Here is a 16991-nt window from a genome sequence, read left to right as displayed (position 1 = left end):
ATCTCCGTCATCATTGATGTCCTGTTACTGTTGTGCTGTCGGATGAATGTGAAAACGTGAGAGCGTCAGGACGCGCACCCACTACCTTGTCCAAATCGTATTTCATATCTTTGAAGCTTAGCAAGCGGCATCGAAGCTGGCATCGGCCCGCAATCGTATGGTGAAACGACGATGCCCAAATGTTGCGTTGCTTAACGTTCAATGTGCCGACGGGACAATTGTGGTGATGAGGACCCGGTAGGTGCTCCTCGAGTAGCTTGTACTAGGACGAGACGGCGTGCCAACGCCCAGCTAAATCTATGCCGACATTACGCAGATCAACTTGAGACTGAACCTCCCGTGCCTCGTGGCAAACTATGTACGGCGTCCTCATCCGCAACCATTTCTGCCCGACGCGACCAGCGCATGCGTGAATCATACCTGATGTGCTCGCGAGCGAACGACTCAGCTGCGCCGCAAGCGGGTCCAGGTTGCTTCGACGAGGATCGCGGCATTGCCGGACGGTCGCTGGTGAACAGGCGTGGAAGTGCGGCGGATTGTGTAGGCGGACTTCAGAGAGACTGCCGAGACCCACGCGTCATTGTGATTTATCCTGCACCTTGCATCGCATCGCTTGGGCTGAAGGAAATAGGCTGGACGCCTGTAGGATGTCAGCACGTCCCGCTCGACCGGACGTCCGTTGGAGGTTCTCGAGCAAAATGAGCGCACAGCTGCGCACTTGCGTGGAAAAGCCAGGCGCCTCCAACCAATCAGCTGAATCAGCCCCTCCAATCAGCGAAATTGCAGCGGAAATGATTTTCGGGGAGAGCCGACAGCTGCAGCTGAACGGCGGGCTAGTCGCTCACCGTCCAGGCCGTGCTGGGGCTGTTGGAAAGTATCGCCATCTCAGCACTCATCCACGGCATCAATTGTGTTGACCGTCACTCTCAGAGAAATTGTCAACAATTGTCTGTCCGCTCACAAGAATGCTTCTACGAGGCAAAGCTAACGTTGCGATCCCGATAAAAACTTGGTCGTGCGAATTTACGTTCCTCATGGTCAGAATCGGCTGATGGCAACGAAGAACGATTTAACCTGGACCATATTTTCTGCCAGCTCTCCAGGCGGCAAAGGCACCAGGGTGAGAGTGATGGCGCGCGACTCTGCTCGGCGCCTATACAGTACCTGCATGAGAAATCAAGCTGGCTGGGCCCGCAATTGCAGTCATGCAGTGTGTGTGATCAAGATTCAGTGCTACCATTTGAGATTACGATGATATGAGCATGATGTGGATCCTTGTTAGACTGTGGGCCCAAGGACTGCAATCCATCTTTGTTTTTGCCCGCATGGCGAAGGCTAGAATCAAGGACACAATTGCTGGCTTAGATGTACAGCTCTTTTGCTCGAGTCCATGCAAGGCACAGGAGTTGCAATATCGAGAAAGCAATTGGCCGGAGTTGGAGAGGCGTTGAATATCCCTTTCAGCCCTTCTCCGGGCCTATATTCTGGAAGAGGGAGCAAACTGGCGATCAGCGCAAATTCGCAGCTTTAGTGATGGCTGCAAGGAACATTGATGTCGCAGCGTTGCGATGCATTCTATGCATAGTATGTGCTATCGTGGAAATATGTTTCACACCCTCTGACAGTAGTGTCCCGGCGATGAGGCAGCTATCTTTCCTTGCCGCTGGGCTATGATGGGAGGATGATCTTGTTCATTCCTTCATCAACTGCTGCAGCCAGATGGCACCGGTCGCCTTTTTCCCCGATTCGCGAGGGTGTAGCGCGTCTCGGACCTTTGTGCACATTGACCCAGGTAAGCCTAAACGCAAGACTACCCTGAGCTAGAGCGCAATTTTGACGAGCAAACAAGTCACTGAGCACATCCAGAGTCTTTTCGTGTACTTTTCTTGGATTTTGAGAAGGCATCCGGACAGCGAAGCAGACGATTGCAGTCGCTTCTGGGAGAACAGAGCTTGTGACACATGCACTCCGAAAGGGAAAAGAGTGAGCGCATTGGCGTCTACATGGGCACTGCGAATGCACATTGCTGTGCCGCAATCCTCCGGCCGCCGCATGTGAAGATACCTACCTAGGTAGGTACTCAAGGTCTGGACCTCATTCAAAATTGCGCTACATGATCTCAGTGCCTGATCACTCGGATAATTCTGAGCACAGAGGTAGCAACTGTGCTTCATAAGGATGCAACGCAACGTAGATCTGCCATCTTCAAGACCTAACGGGAAAGTCGGATTCTTCCAAAACTGCCACGATAATGCGTACTTTGCTACAGCGAATGTCTCCACTTGTATTACTCTGATGCGATTGCTGCACAGTCCTCGCACAACTCTCGTAGGCTTCAGAGATATCGCATTTCTGGGATAAGATGTGACGGCAGTCGGTCCTCAGGAACGGTCGTGCAAAAGTAAAAGAGTCAATTAAGGCAGACGACTGGAATGTGAGAGTGCAGACGCATCCTGCAGTTGCAAAGTATCCATCAAATCCCAACGTTCGTTTGACATGGAGGGTGACGCGGACTCGCTATGCTGTCACGTGATACTAGCTTCATGCGTGCGCGGGAAGACTATCCCTCAAGTACGAAAGTCAAGATGCTTTGCTGCCCGCGGATACGGCATTCGATCCGGAGTCGACACGGTTGCAAGATCATCAGAGTGTTCCAGGAATGAGTTTCGTGAATTGGTGATCTGCCGGTGACTACTGCGGTTCAATGCGCAGGTACACTGATGTGAGATTGTCTCCATGGTTGCCCAACTGGACTCCTCGTTATTTCCGATAATGTTCATGTGACTGCGAATATACAAGACTGTCGAGCGTGTCGAAGTCCGCAATATATACAGTATTCACGGAATCTCCGGAAGAACATCCGGAATTTTTCCTGGCGCAGTTCATCTTTGTAGCGAGACACTCGCCATCCCACATGGAACCAGACTCATCCCAAATCGTGAATGATCTCATTCGGAATTCTCAGACTCAGGCTCATCGTCGCCGTCATCGTCGCTTCCAGCCTCGCTCTCGCTTTCTTCTTGCTCATCTGGCATCACCACAGAGTTCAAATAGGTTATCTGACAAATTGTTAGCCTCGGGCACGTGTGGTGGCTGTCGCTGCGATGAAGAAAAAACTCAAGACGGAGCCACTCGGAACGAATTGAGTTAAGATCGATTCCAAAGAGGTAACCCTCGTCTCCGAGCGTTTTGCGACCGATGTGTCTCATTTGTGAGACCATCGTAGTCAGTTGTACTATTTTCAAGCGTACCATGGAACGACTGCGACGCCGACCAAGCTTGCGACCGCTGAACCAAACATTTTGAGGCACACTCACCATCGGCTTTAGGCATGCCAGTAAACTGGTGATTCGCTCCATTCCAGCTGTGCCGAGGACCTCGTCGGTCGAGAGCTTGCGTCCTACGACATAATTTCTGAGCCGAAGCAGATCGATATCTGGGTGGTCACCATTAAATCCCTGTGAGAACGTCGGTTAGCCCTCAATGTATTGTGGTGTGGCGCTTCTGCTGCGCATTTCAGTGCAGCTTTCATGAGCGCAATCCCTCCCTTCTGTCCTTCGTCGCTCAATTCGAGCTTGTGTACGATAGAATGCGTCCACTCGACCGTACACCCTTCTCCCGATTATAATTGCTTTTGTCTTGCTTTCGGTCTCTCTGACGAACCCTCGAGAGGCAATCTACTGCAAACTTATCGCACATGTCTCTTGCTTACGAACCCCTAGCACAGCTTTCTTTCTGCCGATTGCCCAAGCTCGTCATGCGTCAAGCCGATCTCACAGAAAAGGCTGCCTCATCCTGCCAAGGCTATGCCAGGGGCGGCAGGAAGCAAGCATAGCTTCGGGCAGTCCCATTAATCTAAGACTAGGCGCCACTGTTTGTGCACTTTCAGATTACAAACAATGGACATCCCGGTACCAGGAGTACCACTAGAGGGTCTTTCCGGGAGGCGACTCCCTAGTTTTGATTGCAGGGTCTTTTGCTCTTCTGTACCCATGTTTGAGCGATTCCCGCACCGCAGCGTGTATTGTGATGCGTGCGGCCACCATTACTTGCGCTTGCGTCACTCTAGAGAAGAAAAGTCACTCACCTTCGGCTTGGTCTTCAGCGCGTTCTCTGAGTTGGTCTTGACAAAAGCTTTCACCACCTGTGCATCAGTTTTGCCCACGTTTTCGAGAAATTCCCGGCGGATGCCTTGATCGCGCAGGACCTCCTTGAACCTTTTGGGTGCCCGATCGATGGCGCGGCGCAACGCAGCCAGAGGATCTGCATCTGGATGCCAGATTCCACCCCCTATGTTGATTGGGTCAGCAATTGAGCACGGCGCATATAGGTGTCGCAAGAGCAGAGACAAGTGGCTATGAGCAAGAGCTGGAACGGATATCCTCTGCTACACTGTGCGAGTCCTCAATCAAGAGGCTGATCAGGGGTTTTGTGTGCAACCAAAATATATACTGCTTTGCGAGATACGCGTTGTGCTGGTCGTTGTAGAGTGCTGCACTGTTGAAGGATGAGGACCACCCCAGGAAACAGCTTAAGTGGCTGACAGACTGAGCTTTGCGCGAGACTTGGCCATCAAAGTTGCGAAGGATGTCTCTCTCGAAATTCTCGAGGTCGGTGGTGACAAGAGCTCGCAACTAGATCCTTGCAACTGGACATACCAGTCGCATCGCTTGTACAATAGTCTCACGTTTTGCAGTGCTACACGATGGGTCCGCTCCGAGACACGGGCTGGGGGTCTCCGCGTGTCTTCGTCGTCACGAGCCAATATGTGCATCTCTCGGCCTAGGTGTTGCTGAGCTCAATGCAGCTGTTGACATTGGCGGCGCTGCGCGTTGAATACACTGCAGATGCCTGCACACTCGGGCTTTCAGCCTTCGAGAGCGTTGCAGCGCGTGAATTTTATACGCAAATGGATATCAAGCGTCAACGCGGCTCTGTACACCACACAATCAAGCCTAATGCGATATACTGTGCGTGATCGTGTCGCAGCCGGGACCTAGAGTTTGTAGTCCTGACGAGTGAATCACTTCATGTTGGTGAAGCGCACGGACGTGTTCGGCTGATTGTTTGGTTGAGCTTCCCGCTGAGGGCCGGGCCAGTTGCTCAAGCCTCGACATACCATGTCGTTCATAACCTGCTTGCTGTCCTGATACTTGCTGCTGTAACCAATGATCCTCGCGTTCTTGATATCTCGTTCATACGCCATTGGCCGAGTTTCATATAGCGTTTCTTGTCCTTTGTGGGATGTTCTGTTGTGTCATTCCAACTGACATGTTGGCCTTGGGACGTGTCAAGCCCTGGCTCAGGCCCATCGACGGGCCTTGGTGATGTATCCCAACGACGAACCAAGATAGCCTTGTGCAGCGTCTGTGTATGAGAAGCGCACTTGAATTCAGTTTCCAGCAGTCAAGTGCTGATGTCGTCCTGACTCCGCCAATGACCAGTCATTGCTGCAAAAGTATCGAACACTTCAACATGAATGGCAAGCATTGCTGAACTTCATACGCAAAGCGACAAGACATAGGCGGAGCCGCCTGATGGTGCTGAAAGAGCGCCCAAGCACGAGAAAGAGCCAGGAGAATTGACGCGTCGGGCATCAAGAGCAGACTGGCAATGGAGATATATATGCACCGCTGACCGCCTTCACCGTAATGGTCGTTTGGCGCGATGAACTGGCGCTCCTGCGCTGTGCTCCAATACTAAGTGGCTGCGCCATTAATTTGAGCGTAGTATGAGCACATTGCGCGGACAATGCAGGAATCACATCGTTGTTGGACCACTCCGCCTCAGCACTTGACGGGCTTGATGAGCAGGTCGACGATGCGCTCTAAAGCGGCGTAGACGTTGATGCTTGCAGACGACCAAACCTTACTCGTCACAGCTCACATGCACGATACTTCGTTGTCTGCAGCACCACAGAACCTTGACTCACCTATGTAACTTTTGTCTGCTCCAATCTGCAAGTAGTAATGTGCATATGGCGACTTTCTGCCGGCTCGCGACCTGTTTCCATTAAGTTGTTCTGTTAAATGGGATGCTGCAATGAAGTTGGACCTACCAAGCAACAGAAAAGTACGGCTGATTGCATTGCATTAGCGGGTGTTTTTCATGCAGCCAGATATGCAGCTACTCAGATGGACTTCAAGCTGGTTTGGAACCGCCGGACCGTGCATCACTTATCGGACATTGTCCGATATTCGGCATGCCGCAATGAATCATCATGAGTGGAAGTATTGAGATCATACGTACTTTGTATGGCGTCGGGTCCTTCGAAAATCGGACGTCTCGGTATATCCGGAAGATCTGCTCGGGCGAGTTCATATTTACCTAATCTTGGGACGGCATAGAAGTAAACATACCACGTCTTTGACTGGAAGCTCTGGAATAGAGTCGTCGACCTCGATGAGCTTCTCGGTAAGTTTCTCAACGAAGCTGTACCAATCCTTTTCAGAAGCTCTGAAATCGGCGTCATGCACTGTGTGTGTTTGTTAGTAGACTTGCACAACCAATATGAGTGCCAGTGTCATCGCTGTGATGTCAAAAATACTGTGATCGTAGGGTGCTGTACTCTTTGTACCAAGGTGTATCAGCCTCAAAGTCGAAATGGTCGGTGGATCATTCTGACCCATGACGACTTCTCTTTGCTTGTGAAGACACACAACGGTGTAATGTCATGCATCGAGTTTTCTTCCTTCGTGCGCCTGAATATGCACATATGGACATCTGGCGGGATATAATGATGGCATCCCCATGAACTTACTTTTCAACCACTCGCGATTGTTGTTGTCCTTTAATTCGTCTAGAAAGAGGAGGGTGTTCGGGTGAATCGTAGCGTCTTCATACGGTGTTTTCCCTGCAGGTCTTGCCTTTGGTCTTTTGATGATCACCTCCCTACCAGGACCAAGACCGGTCTTGACACCACTTCTCCAGACCTCGCTCTCACTGGCTCGCAAAGTACCAGGAGAAGGGTTGCCTTTACCCTTGCGCTTGCGAGGTGTCGGCTCGTCATCACTGTCGTCGATCTCGCCTTCCGAGGCACTTGCATTTTCAGATGCTACCGATACGCTCTCATCCACAAAGTCTGATTCATCAGGATCATCGTCTGTCGTTGGTTGCTCGATGCTTTGCTGATCTTCACCATAATCCGCGCTTTTGTCATCATCCGAGTGGAAATATTGGCTTTTCGTTGGGGTAGCTTGAAGCTTTTTGGCTTTCTTGGAGCCATTTGCTTTGATTTCGGTCTGTGAAGCAGCTCGCTTATGTGTCGCAACCTTTTTCGAAGGCGCTGAAGCAGATTCTTGCACGTTCGAATGGCGACCTGATCGTCTGACCATCTTGACTTGCTTCCGAGGAATATTTGAGATATTCAATGATCGGCGCGGAAAGGGCTCAAATCGGGGATGGATAAAGCGGCTTTTTGAAGGGCGCTCGGTCAGAGTCAGTGACTTGGATGTTATTTTCCAGTATGGTTACAATCGAGATTCTCTTTAAAGGTTCGTATTTCATTGCCATGATCCATGCGTACGATCTATGCAGCAGATGACGCTTCATGCGCGCTGCGGAGGGCCGTGCACCTGCTGGAAGGGCATTGTAGCTTCCAAAGACAAGATGCGAACACCTCGACCTTCACAGACAGACAACCCTGGAGCCCTGGAGACATGATTTACAGAGACAAATAGGAAGGTGCGCAGATCAGAGCATTTCGGCACTCCACCACGGAATCTGTGGCTACAAGGTGCATTGCTTCAGTTTCGGCTGGTGAAAGACAACGTCTGGACCCGCATGAAACAGATCTTCATAGCTATTAGTTGCGCTTGATGATAAGATCAAAATCAGATCTATCTCCAGCTGTAACAGGGGCTTGCTCGCCGAATCAAGCTCGCGAAATATAAATTAAGATTCTTGACCACCATATACAGGACGCATGCGCCATAACTCCATACCTAGGTACCTGATCAAGTAACCTCAGAGTCCCGACAGTGCCGCCTATACGCACACGACCTACCGCAGTCGACCGCATGAATATCCGGCAGTAGTTCTATTTCTCATGCCCTTTGAATGAATTCTGTCCATAGCTCCGCTCCCTGATATCTAGCAATTACATCCGCCCGAAGCACCTGCTGTGTTGCCGGATTCCTGTCGCGAGCCGAGATCAACACCTCCCGGTCGTCCTGCTGCGCCTCTCATGCCGCCACGCTGGCTTGCTTGTTCTATGGGAAGCTTTTTGGCGATCGCTGTGAATAGTTCCTTCACGTTCTCTGAAGTCTTGGCGCTGGTCTCGAAGAAGAGGAGATTTGCCTCTCGTGCATAAGCCTCCGCGTCGGCGGTCTGCACTGCGCGCTGATCAGGATGTTCCGCGACCAAATCGGCCTTGTTACCGGCGAGTGCGATGATGATGTTCTCGTTGGCCTGGCGTTGTAGTTCTTTCACCCAGGCTTTAGCTTTGTCTAACGAGCTCTGCAGATGTGTATCAGTCATGTTCATGGCTACAGCCGGTATTCCATCGTCTTACAGCTTGTGTAATATCGTAAACCACAACCGCGCAATTTGCATTTCGGTAATACATAGGCGCCAGCGACTTGTATCTTTCCTGTCCCGCGGTATCCCAAATCTCGAACTTGACGGTCGTCTGTTCGTCCAGTGCGATAGTCTGTGTCAAGAAGGCGGCACCGATCGTGGATTCTCTGTAGTCGTCGAATTGATCCTGTACCAAGGCTATCAGCTGGCAGCTCTGAATGATCGCCGACATCGACGCCCTGTCCGCTGTCGCACCTTTACAAATCGAAGCACCAGTGAGCTCTTTCCGACAGCCGATTCACCTGCATATCATCAGCTACAGAGTCATTCTCCGGCGCGAACAAAGCATTATACCCAGTAACACGAGCTTGAACTGCGCAAAGCGGGCGCCGCCTGGCCTTCCGCCTTGCTGCATCCTGGCGGCCATGTGTGGGAGTTCCGGAGTGTGAGATGATGTAATAGTCGATTTTCAGACACGATCGCTGTAAGTAACAGTACTTTTGCGACACTGGATTTGGAGGCGATATAAGTTGACTTTAGAGGTTGTTGCAACAGCAACCGTCGCCAGCCTGGAGTTGAGTCGCAGAGGCCGCGCACGTGCCGGATGGACGTGCGTCATCTTTGGTTTGTCCCGACTGGCCAACCAGGGTCGAGATATGTCCTGGCTGCGCAACTGTACATTCCAAGTCGAAACCAGCCCCGTGCACACTTATTTTACGACCTCAGACTATAGCGAACAATGCGATAAATCTCCGATCTCTCCCATTTATCGCAGGACAAGAAACTTACTTGCTGGCGAGTGAAGTTTCTACGCCATATCAAGCCGGGAGAGCACCCCGAAAAAAGCCGTCAATTAGCAGCAATGGCCTCCACAACCGCATTTCGGGACATCAACGTGCACGCGGCGCCAACATATTATGCCTTCTCATCGCCGACATCCCCTAACGCGCCGACGTTGGTGATCGACCGTCCGTCTGGAAATGTGCGTCTGAACGACAAACAATTGCTCGGCGGCAACCGCGTGTCTAGCATCTCAGGGATCCTCGGTATCATCAAGTGGCGTCTGAACAGCTATGTGATCATCATCACCAAGTCCCAAATCGTGGGGCGCTTGAAAGGCCACCAGATCTACAAGGTCGTATCAACCGAATTTCTTCCCATGCAAGAAAGACAAATCAAGCACCCTGACGAGGATACGAGCCTCGAGTACCTCAAGACTCTACTGCGTACTGGTCCCATGTACTTTTCCTATTCGCTTGATATTACCAATAGCTTCCAAAGACAGGCGCAAAGTGATCAACGAGAGCCTTTGTGGCAGAGGGCTGACAACCGATTCTTCTGGAACCGTTACATTTCATCGACGCTTATTGATTTCCGGCAAGGCAAAACTTCATCTCTACGAGCCACGTCAAATGCACAACCCGCTGTTGACCCGTACATTCTACCCGTCATGTATGGTATGATGAGCATCACCAACACATCCATCAAGGGTAACGCTTTGACTTTTGCCCTCATAACCCGACGATCGAGATTCAGGACTGGCACTCGGTACATGACTCGAGGTATCGACGAGCAAGGCAATGTTTCCAATTTCAACGAGACCGAGCAGACGATCATTCTCAATGACGATGCATCGGGTGGTTTGACCAGCTATGCAGGTGACCAAGGCTTCGCGAAACCAAAGCCCGTCAGTGGCAAAGAAACCCAGGTCCTGGCTTATGTTCAGACTCGTGGTAGCGTTCCCGTCTTCTGGGCTGAGGTTAACACTCTGAAGTATACGCCAAGGCTTCAGGTTCGAGGCGTAGAAACAGCAGCCAATGCCGCGCGGAAGCACTTTGACGAGCAGATCTCAACCTATGGCGACAATTACCTGGTGAACCTCGTGAAACAAACCGGGCGTGAGGTGCGCATCAAGGATGCGTACGAGCAGCTGGTCAAGATCCTCCAAACTTCGCCGCAAGAAAGATCAGAAGCCGACAGTAGGACCCCCGAGAAGTTCAACGTCATCGAATCCTCCGATCGTCGTAGCTGGTACGATCACTTACATTACATCTACTTCGATTTCCACCACGAGACCAAAGGATTGAAATGGCACCGGACCCGACTTCTTCTAGATCAGCTCAGCAACGGCCTGGTGTCGGGAGGCTACTTCCATGGCATCGACACGCCCTCTGGCGGCGTAGACATGCGCAGGAAGCAGACCGCGGTTGTCCGTACCAACTGCATGGACTGTCTTGATCGCACGAACGTCGTCCAGTCCATGCTCGGTCGGGAGATTTTGACTTCCATGCTCCAAAATGTCGGCGTGCTTCGCCCTGGCGAAACCGCACAGGACGACCAGACGTTCGAGCATCTCTTCCGCAACGTGTGGGCGGACAATGCGGACGTCGTATCCAAAACATACTCCGGCACCGGCGCATTGAAGACCGACTTCACGCGAACTGGCAATCGGACTCGCGCCGGCATGTTGCAGGATCTGAACAACAGCTGTACCCGATACGTGTGCAACAACTTCGCGGACGGACCCCGACAAGATGCCTTCGATCTCTTCCTCGGCAACTACTCCCCCGAATCGACCGGCTTGGGTGGAAGGCTACAATTTGCCGATCGGAGACCTCTCATCATCCAAGCCGTTCCCTATGTGCTTGGTCTTTGTGTGTTCTTCGTTGGTGTGAGCTTGAGCACAAGCCGGCTGCCCGATTCCACCGTCTGGCCTCTACGCGCCTTCACTTTCCTCTGTCTCGGCGTGGCTGGCTATGCAGGTCGTTTCATGTGGAACTATGGTAGTCTCTACGTAAGTTTGTTTCCTTATCAGCCATTCGTCACTGCAGTGTGCATTTGCTGACAGGACATACAGGTCAACTGGCCGAAGCTCAACACTCCGCAGTGGGCTGTGGAGGCGTATCAGGACACCATGGACAAGGTGGGCAAGGATCCGGTCGTCGGTGCCCTGCTCGGCTCGGGTAAGACTGATTCTCGCCTTAACATCTTGGAGGAAGGCAAGAAGCGACGCGAGTAGACGATCTCGTACCTGGACAGTGTTTTGACTATTCGGACTCTCTGGGTTCGGCTTTCCTGTGTTAAATAAATAATTGAATAGACCCAATAGCTCCTCCATTCCTATACCCTAGTTTGGCTCAGCGATGCTTGTCACTGGTGGACAGAGAATTGACTATTCCGGACACCCTGAATCATAATTTCGATGTGTCTATATTCACCATGACAGCAATTCCAACAGCCATTGCTATAAAGTTATCTTCTTATGCGTTTTAGTACAGATGGAACTTCGACCTCGAACCGCCCACCCATCGCAGGGTGAGTAACCTCCTGCGACATCCACTCATCGTCCAGCCTTCTCGATGAAAGCCTTCTCGAGCTTGCCGACCTCGGTCTTGAAGTTCTCCACCTCCTGCCAACAGTCCAGCGGCCGTCGGTCGTTGGTCCTCAAGCAGGACACGAGCTCCTCCTTGGCCTTCTCGACATTCGGCGGCAACTGCTCCAGCTTCTTGCGACTATCCAGCTTCGCGCGGAGGGCGGCGACCTCCTTGTTCACGCTCTGGTTGCTGCGGTTCGCATCCATTTTTTTCTTGTTGTCTGCCGCGGATTTCTCGCTGTGGTCCTGGTAGAAGGGGGAGCTCAGCGAGGCTAACAGGCCAGTTCTGCTGCTGGGCTGTTCTTCGGTGGGAGAGTCGGGGATGGGCGCGGCGGTGGTGAGGGAGTCGGTCAGATCGGCGAGTTGTTTGGCCTGGGCGTCGCGCTTCTCCGTGAGTTGGGAGGTGACGCGGGTGTGCTTTTCGAGTTCGCGGTCTTGGGCGCGGGTGGAGTCGGTCTTTTGGGCACGTTAGTCATCTGCGCTGGTATGTTTCCATTTGCAGACTTTTGGGCGCATCAATGTCTTTCTTACCTCCGGGTTGTTCTGAAAGGAGTTCAGGACGGATTGGCTGAATCTCACGGGCGCATCACTATTAGGAGTTTCCATCAGCCGGGAAATTTCCAATGGTTTGATCGGTGTCGCGTTGCTGCGATTGGCCACTCACGGGTTGAACACCGGTTGCTCCTGTTTAGAGCCACTGTTTCCCATTGCCGATCTCGTCGAACGACGTTTGTTGGAGGTTGAGATGAGGATCGCGAATTGTGATATCGTGGTCTGCGCGATTGCGCAACATTCAAGTTTCTCACCGTGTCGGGCGGCTCAAGCTCGGCAGCTCCGCCGAGGCGAGCTTTCCAGTGCGGAAAACGTCACTGCCAGTCAAGATCTATGGCATATCGACACGGGACAGTTATCTACCACAATTAAGCAATTTCATTCTGCCTGCGTTGACATGCTGTATCATTGTCATGCCACAAAGCTCATTGCTTAAATGGCTATCGACTGATAAAGAGTCCACCAAGATCGAAAAGTCCGCGCCGGCCTCTCAAGAATCACACGAAACCCGCGAGGGAAGCGGTGTTTCCCCTCCACCCAAGCCTGTAGACCACGAGAAGGAAGCTATTCACGAGCAGGAGACGAAGACTGCCAAGTCAAATTCCAACAAGCCATCCAGACCATTACCCTCGAACATAGAACTCCGTGCCTGCAGCAAAGATGACATCCCCGCGCTGAAGCGCATCACAAGCCTCCTCCTCCCCATCCCGTACCCGGAGAAATTCTTCCGCGAGATCCTCGACGATCCGGTCACGAATGACCTGACGCTGGTAGCCATATGGCACGAAAAGCGCAGCAGTGATCCCCATGAAACCTCCACTTCAAACAACCCTGGTGGTGATGGTGGAGGAGGAGGAAAGGCGACGTTAATCGGCGCCATTCGCTGCAGACTGCTCTCATCCCTACCAGGCACGGCCGGCAGCAATATCCTCGGCGACGAGGCGCCGATGTTGTATCTCAGCACCTTAGTTCTGCTGTCGCCATACCGCTCGCTTGGAGTCGCGTCGCATATGCTGCGGATTCTGGTCAGACGGGCAATCGAGGACTATGGTGTTTCGAGGGTGGGCGCGCATGTGTGGAGTGCAAACACGGAAGGTTTGGAATGGTATCAGAGACGTGGATTTGAGGAGATCTCCCGTGAGGAGGATTATTATCGTCGACTCAGTCCCAGTTCTGCAGTGGTTATGCAGCGGTCTTTTGAGGCTGGGGATTGCGAATGATGTTTACGAATGAATGAATGATGCACAATAAATTCACGACAAAAGTTGTAGCGTGACGTTAACATCTTCATTCATATGCGTTGCTATCTAACCAATGCTCGGCCTGTTCTTCCACAGACATTGAGTAATTTTGTTCCTTCCAATAAATAAATCAAAGTACAGGGTATCGCCGTAACCACATCCACCGAATCAACCTTCATTGTGTTCCATCGGAATGTTCCGATCCACATGGTCCATGCCTCATCAAAACCGATATGTCATTCTCATGCCCATCCTACAATGCGCCAGCGTAATCAATAATATCCAAAACTCATTTTTAAAACATGATTCCCTGCTCCTCAAACGTAGTACTGCCGGCGGCTGCTCGACCGGTGCGTGCTGGTTCCACGGTGGCTGTCCCGCGGTCGGCCGTAGTCGTAGTCGCGATCGCGGCTGCGTCGTGGATCCCGGCTGCTGGAGCGGTGCCGGCTGGACTGACGGGTTGTGCGGTACTCTTTCTTAACGATTACCTTGTCGTCATCCTTGTGATGGTGGTGTACGAGTAAAGCGAGCAACTGTGAAGGAACATAAAGGTCAGTCGAACTGTCAAGATCGCATCGAATTGCGCATCGTCGTGACGCAGTGGGCAGGGACTTACAAAGGTGAGGAAGAAGGCTAGAATGTTGAGGATGCCGAACGCGAAGCTCGCTTTCAGCATTGAACAGTTCTTGTTGATGTCCGCGGCATAACCATTGCCCGTCTGGTATCCAGGAAGACCGAACGGTCCCAATTGGGCCCACAGAGGCGAGTTGGCGAAATCGTTGTTCATGCAGCTTGTCTGTGTGATTTGTCGCAACACCACGACACCCGCAATCAAAGCGCCCACGAATCCCAGATCGACCAGTGCGACGAACAAAGCGTCGTGACGTGCGCGCAGGTAGCTGATTGTTGTGAAGAACGCCCATACTAACGCCAGTGTGACGACGATGAATAGGACGAGCACGAAGTTCGGCGTGAGCTGGTTGTTCTCCACGAAGCCGTGGATGAACCATGCGAGCATGCCGACGGGCGGGAGCAGCATGATGATCTCAAAGAGTCGCCATGAGATGAACAGAAAGCCTGAGATCGCCATTGTGTCGAATCAGGTAGTAGTGTATTCGGATTCTTCTTGGTTTACGATCGGGAAAGAGCGGAGATCGGCTCGAAGCAGGCAGTCGATCTGCCAGGTGGAGTTGGTTCTGTGACAGACTTGGGCAGAGTTGACCGGTGAAATGCGCTGCTTGGTTCCAATCGCAGAGTATCCGGCGGAATGGTTTGTGTATGCGCAAAGGCTTGTTGTATATGTTCAAGCGACGGTGATCTCGTACGAGGATGCCCTGCAGGTGCTACTGCATGCAAGTCGAAAGAGAGTCTAATGAGACAAAGGTGAAAAGACGGTGGTGAGGGAGTGGAAATCGGCCGGCCCAGAAGAGTGCCAGAAGAGTGATGAGGGCGATCGTTGCTTACCTGCGTCAGACTTCGAGCGTTGCCGCGGAAATCGTGGCTGGCGCGGTTTCTTGCGCTGTGAATGGCCTGGTGGCTGGTAGCTGCCCCGCTACCACGTGGGAAATCCGCGCCGCGCTATTCTCCGTCGTCATTTTGGAGCGTATTCTAAAGCTGCCGCGCGCTCGCAATTGACATACAGCACGCGTCGGAGGCATTTCGTGGAGTGCTCCTTCATGATGATCATTGATGTTGCTTACAAAGAGACTTCACCGAGCCATTTCGAAATAGTAGCATTGATATCATACTAAAGTCATAGCCAGACGAAGCGTTCCCGCATTCGTAAGCCCCCTCCCGAAAAAGAAATTCCCGATGGAAAGCGACAGTTCACATCGAGCGCCGTTACTCGAAAGAGCACGCAAGCGTTTGCGACAAAACTGTTATTGAATCCAATCAACCCAGTCTGTTTGCGCCGCTCGCGAACTTGATGCCCGCTGGGACCGCGATAACCCTATCCACAACCGCCCACGCCGCCAACACTGCTCCAAGACCGCTGATCAAGCTGCCGCCAAGATTGATCAAGGCCCACTGGTCGAGCAGACCGTGAACAGTTTCCTCTTGAGCGATGCCTTCCTCGAGCTTACTGTCTGTGAGAGAAGCTCCAGAGAGGTCCTCGGCCTTGCGATCGAGTTTCTGGACGATCGGACCTGCGAGCAGTGCGGTGTAGGGAAGTAGCAACGCAAGCAGAGAGGCTGATGTCGTGTAAAGGTAGCCCGTCCTTGATCCGCTCGGCTCTGTTCGGTGGGTCAGCTATATGGCAATGTTTCGTTCACGGCAGCCGTCACGCCGGTCCTGGCGTGTTAAGGCAACACATGGAATCAAGCTCACCTTTGTAGGCCAGGTAGCCGAATACACCGGTATGTATCAGCGCGACGGCAGGCGCAATCAACCTGTCGCTGCTGGTGTTGTTTGTGAGTCTACGCCATTGTCTCGCGAGGAGCGGGGCTGGCGCCTCGAGCAGAGCAGGTGTGGCGGAAGCGCTCTGGGTGAAAGTCTTGCCTGTGAACCCGCATATTTGTGTCAGCGAACATCGCTCAATGTTTTCCGAGAGCATTTGACTCACCGGCAAGGAAAGCTGTGGTCGTGAGGCCGATGACCTGAGCGGCACAAAGACCGGTAGAGATCTGCTCGGTGTAGAAGAGTCCCGGAGTCGTCGACATGGCTGAGGTGTTGGATGAGAGCGCAGTTGCGAGATGATGATCTGTTTGTAAGGATTTGGTGACTCCCGTTCGATGCGTAACGCGCGGGAGGAAGAGGATGAATGTTGATGGGATCTGAAAGGACAAGGGAGCAATATTCAGGGAAGCAAAAGTATGATGGATTGACGGCGATGTACAACAGGGAAAGAAGGTAGAGCAACCAGGTGTCACTTGTTATGTCACATGCAATCGTTGCACTTATTACTCCATACCCAGGGCTATCGCTATCGATCTCTCTACCACCTGCGCCCGGGCAGTATGAGGATCACTTTCTTCCACAGTTTCGGCAAGTATGGATTTTCCGCTGTCTTCACTTTCAAGATTCATGCATTCGGCCCTTTGTCGTTGGCTGTTGTGGTGTACCTGCAAGCAAGATGCTGCGGGCGGGCAAAATTGAGAGCTGCTGGCGATGACGTGGGAATGCGTCGCATTGCTGCTTTCCCCACAGAACCGACTTCACTGCCCAGTTTCGCCTCATCCCAGCCCATCTTCGCTGCTTGACTGCATGACTGTTCGAAGGTATTGTGAGTGGCACCTGCATAGAGCTCTGTCATAATGACCGCCATGGACTCAACGGAATACTGATGTATGCTCCAGAGTGTTGACTGA

General features: G+C 52.2%; 8 protein-coding genes across 8 annotated transcripts; 3 read left to right on the top strand and 5 right to left on the bottom strand.

Annotated features, from left to right (window-relative positions):
• Window positions 1-147: 147 nt before the first annotated feature.
• K489DRAFT_397882 (uncharacterized protein) lies at window positions 148-702 on the top strand (the record flags this gene model as incomplete). The annotated part of the gene is made up of 1 exon (XM_033606920.1): window positions 148-702. Exon 1 carries the CDS (start codon window positions 202-204, stop codon window positions 700-702), a length of 501 nt encoding a protein of 166 aa, XP_033464680.1. The 5' UTR covers window positions 148-201.
• A 1980-nt stretch (window positions 703-2682) lies between these two features.
• On the bottom strand, window positions 2683-7398 carry K489DRAFT_375768 (uncharacterized protein). The gene is made up of 8 exons (XM_033603756.1): window positions 6761-7398; window positions 6360-6475; window positions 6250-6303; window positions 6059-6078; window positions 5933-6003; window positions 4088-4290; window positions 3318-3458; window positions 2683-3059 (listed from the first exon to the last, which is right to left on the bottom strand). The coding sequence occupies exons 1-8, from the start codon at window positions 7332-7334 to the stop codon at window positions 2949-2951; spliced, it is 1290 nt and encodes a 429-aa protein (XP_033464679.1). The 5' UTR covers window positions 7335-7398; the 3' UTR covers window positions 2683-2948.
• A 481-nt stretch (window positions 7399-7879) lies between these two features.
• Window positions 7880-9007, bottom strand: K489DRAFT_375764 (ras small GTPase related protein). Its single transcript, XM_033603755.1, has 2 exons — window positions 8513-9007; window positions 7880-8457 (listed from the first exon to the last, which is right to left on the bottom strand). Exons 1-2 carry the CDS (start codon window positions 8747-8749, stop codon window positions 8092-8094), a joined length of 603 nt encoding a protein of 200 aa, XP_033464678.1. The 5' UTR covers window positions 8750-9007; the 3' UTR covers window positions 7880-8091.
• A 192-nt stretch (window positions 9008-9199) lies between these two features.
• K489DRAFT_375763 (uncharacterized protein) lies at window positions 9200-11912 on the top strand. Its single transcript, XM_033603754.1, has 2 exons — window positions 9200-11311; window positions 11375-11912. Exons 1-2 carry the CDS (start codon window positions 9380-9382, stop codon window positions 11534-11536), a joined length of 2094 nt encoding a protein of 697 aa, XP_033464677.1. The 5' UTR covers window positions 9200-9379; the 3' UTR covers window positions 11537-11912.
• K489DRAFT_392042 (uncharacterized protein) lies at window positions 11473-12687 on the bottom strand. Its single transcript, XM_033606720.1, has 2 exons — window positions 12422-12687; window positions 11473-12346 (listed from the first exon to the last, which is right to left on the bottom strand). The coding sequence occupies exons 1-2, from the start codon at window positions 12494-12496 to the stop codon at window positions 11858-11860; spliced, it is 564 nt and encodes a 187-aa protein (XP_033464676.1). The 5' UTR covers window positions 12497-12687; the 3' UTR covers window positions 11473-11857.
• A 387-nt stretch (window positions 12688-13074) lies between these two features.
• Window positions 13075-13635, top strand: K489DRAFT_292640 (acyl-CoA N-acyltransferase; the record flags this gene model as incomplete). The annotated part of the gene is made up of 1 exon (XM_033600226.1): window positions 13075-13635. A coding segment is annotated over one exon (561 nt), but the record flags the coding sequence as incomplete, so codon positions are not given.
• Window positions 13636-14167: 532 nt separating this feature from the next.
• Window positions 14168-14773, bottom strand: K489DRAFT_310486 (uncharacterized protein; the record flags this gene model as incomplete). Its single annotated transcript, XM_033600709.1, has 1 exon — window positions 14168-14773. One exon carries the CDS (start codon window positions 14771-14773, stop codon window positions 14168-14170), a length of 606 nt encoding a protein of 201 aa, XP_033464674.1.
• A 499-nt stretch (window positions 14774-15272) lies between these two features.
• Window positions 15273-16727, bottom strand: K489DRAFT_375758 (uncharacterized protein). The gene is made up of 3 exons (XM_033603753.1): window positions 16247-16727; window positions 16012-16182; window positions 15273-15917 (listed from the first exon to the last, which is right to left on the bottom strand). Exons 1-3 carry the CDS (start codon window positions 16341-16343, stop codon window positions 15577-15579), a joined length of 609 nt encoding a protein of 202 aa, XP_033464673.1. The 5' UTR covers window positions 16344-16727; the 3' UTR covers window positions 15273-15576.
• Between the last annotated feature and the right edge of the window lie 264 nt (window positions 16728-16991).

The sequence above is a fragment of the Dissoconium aciculare genome, assembly GCF_010015565.1.
Source record: "Dissoconium aciculare CBS 342.82 unplaced genomic scaffold K489scaffold_1, whole genome shotgun sequence".
Lineage (NCBI taxonomy): Eukaryota > Fungi > Ascomycota > Dothideomycetes > Mycosphaerellales > Dissoconiaceae > Dissoconium > Dissoconium aciculare.
The sequence above is the reverse complement of the archived record's forward strand: the minus strand, read 5'-3'. Positions and strand labels throughout refer to the sequence as shown.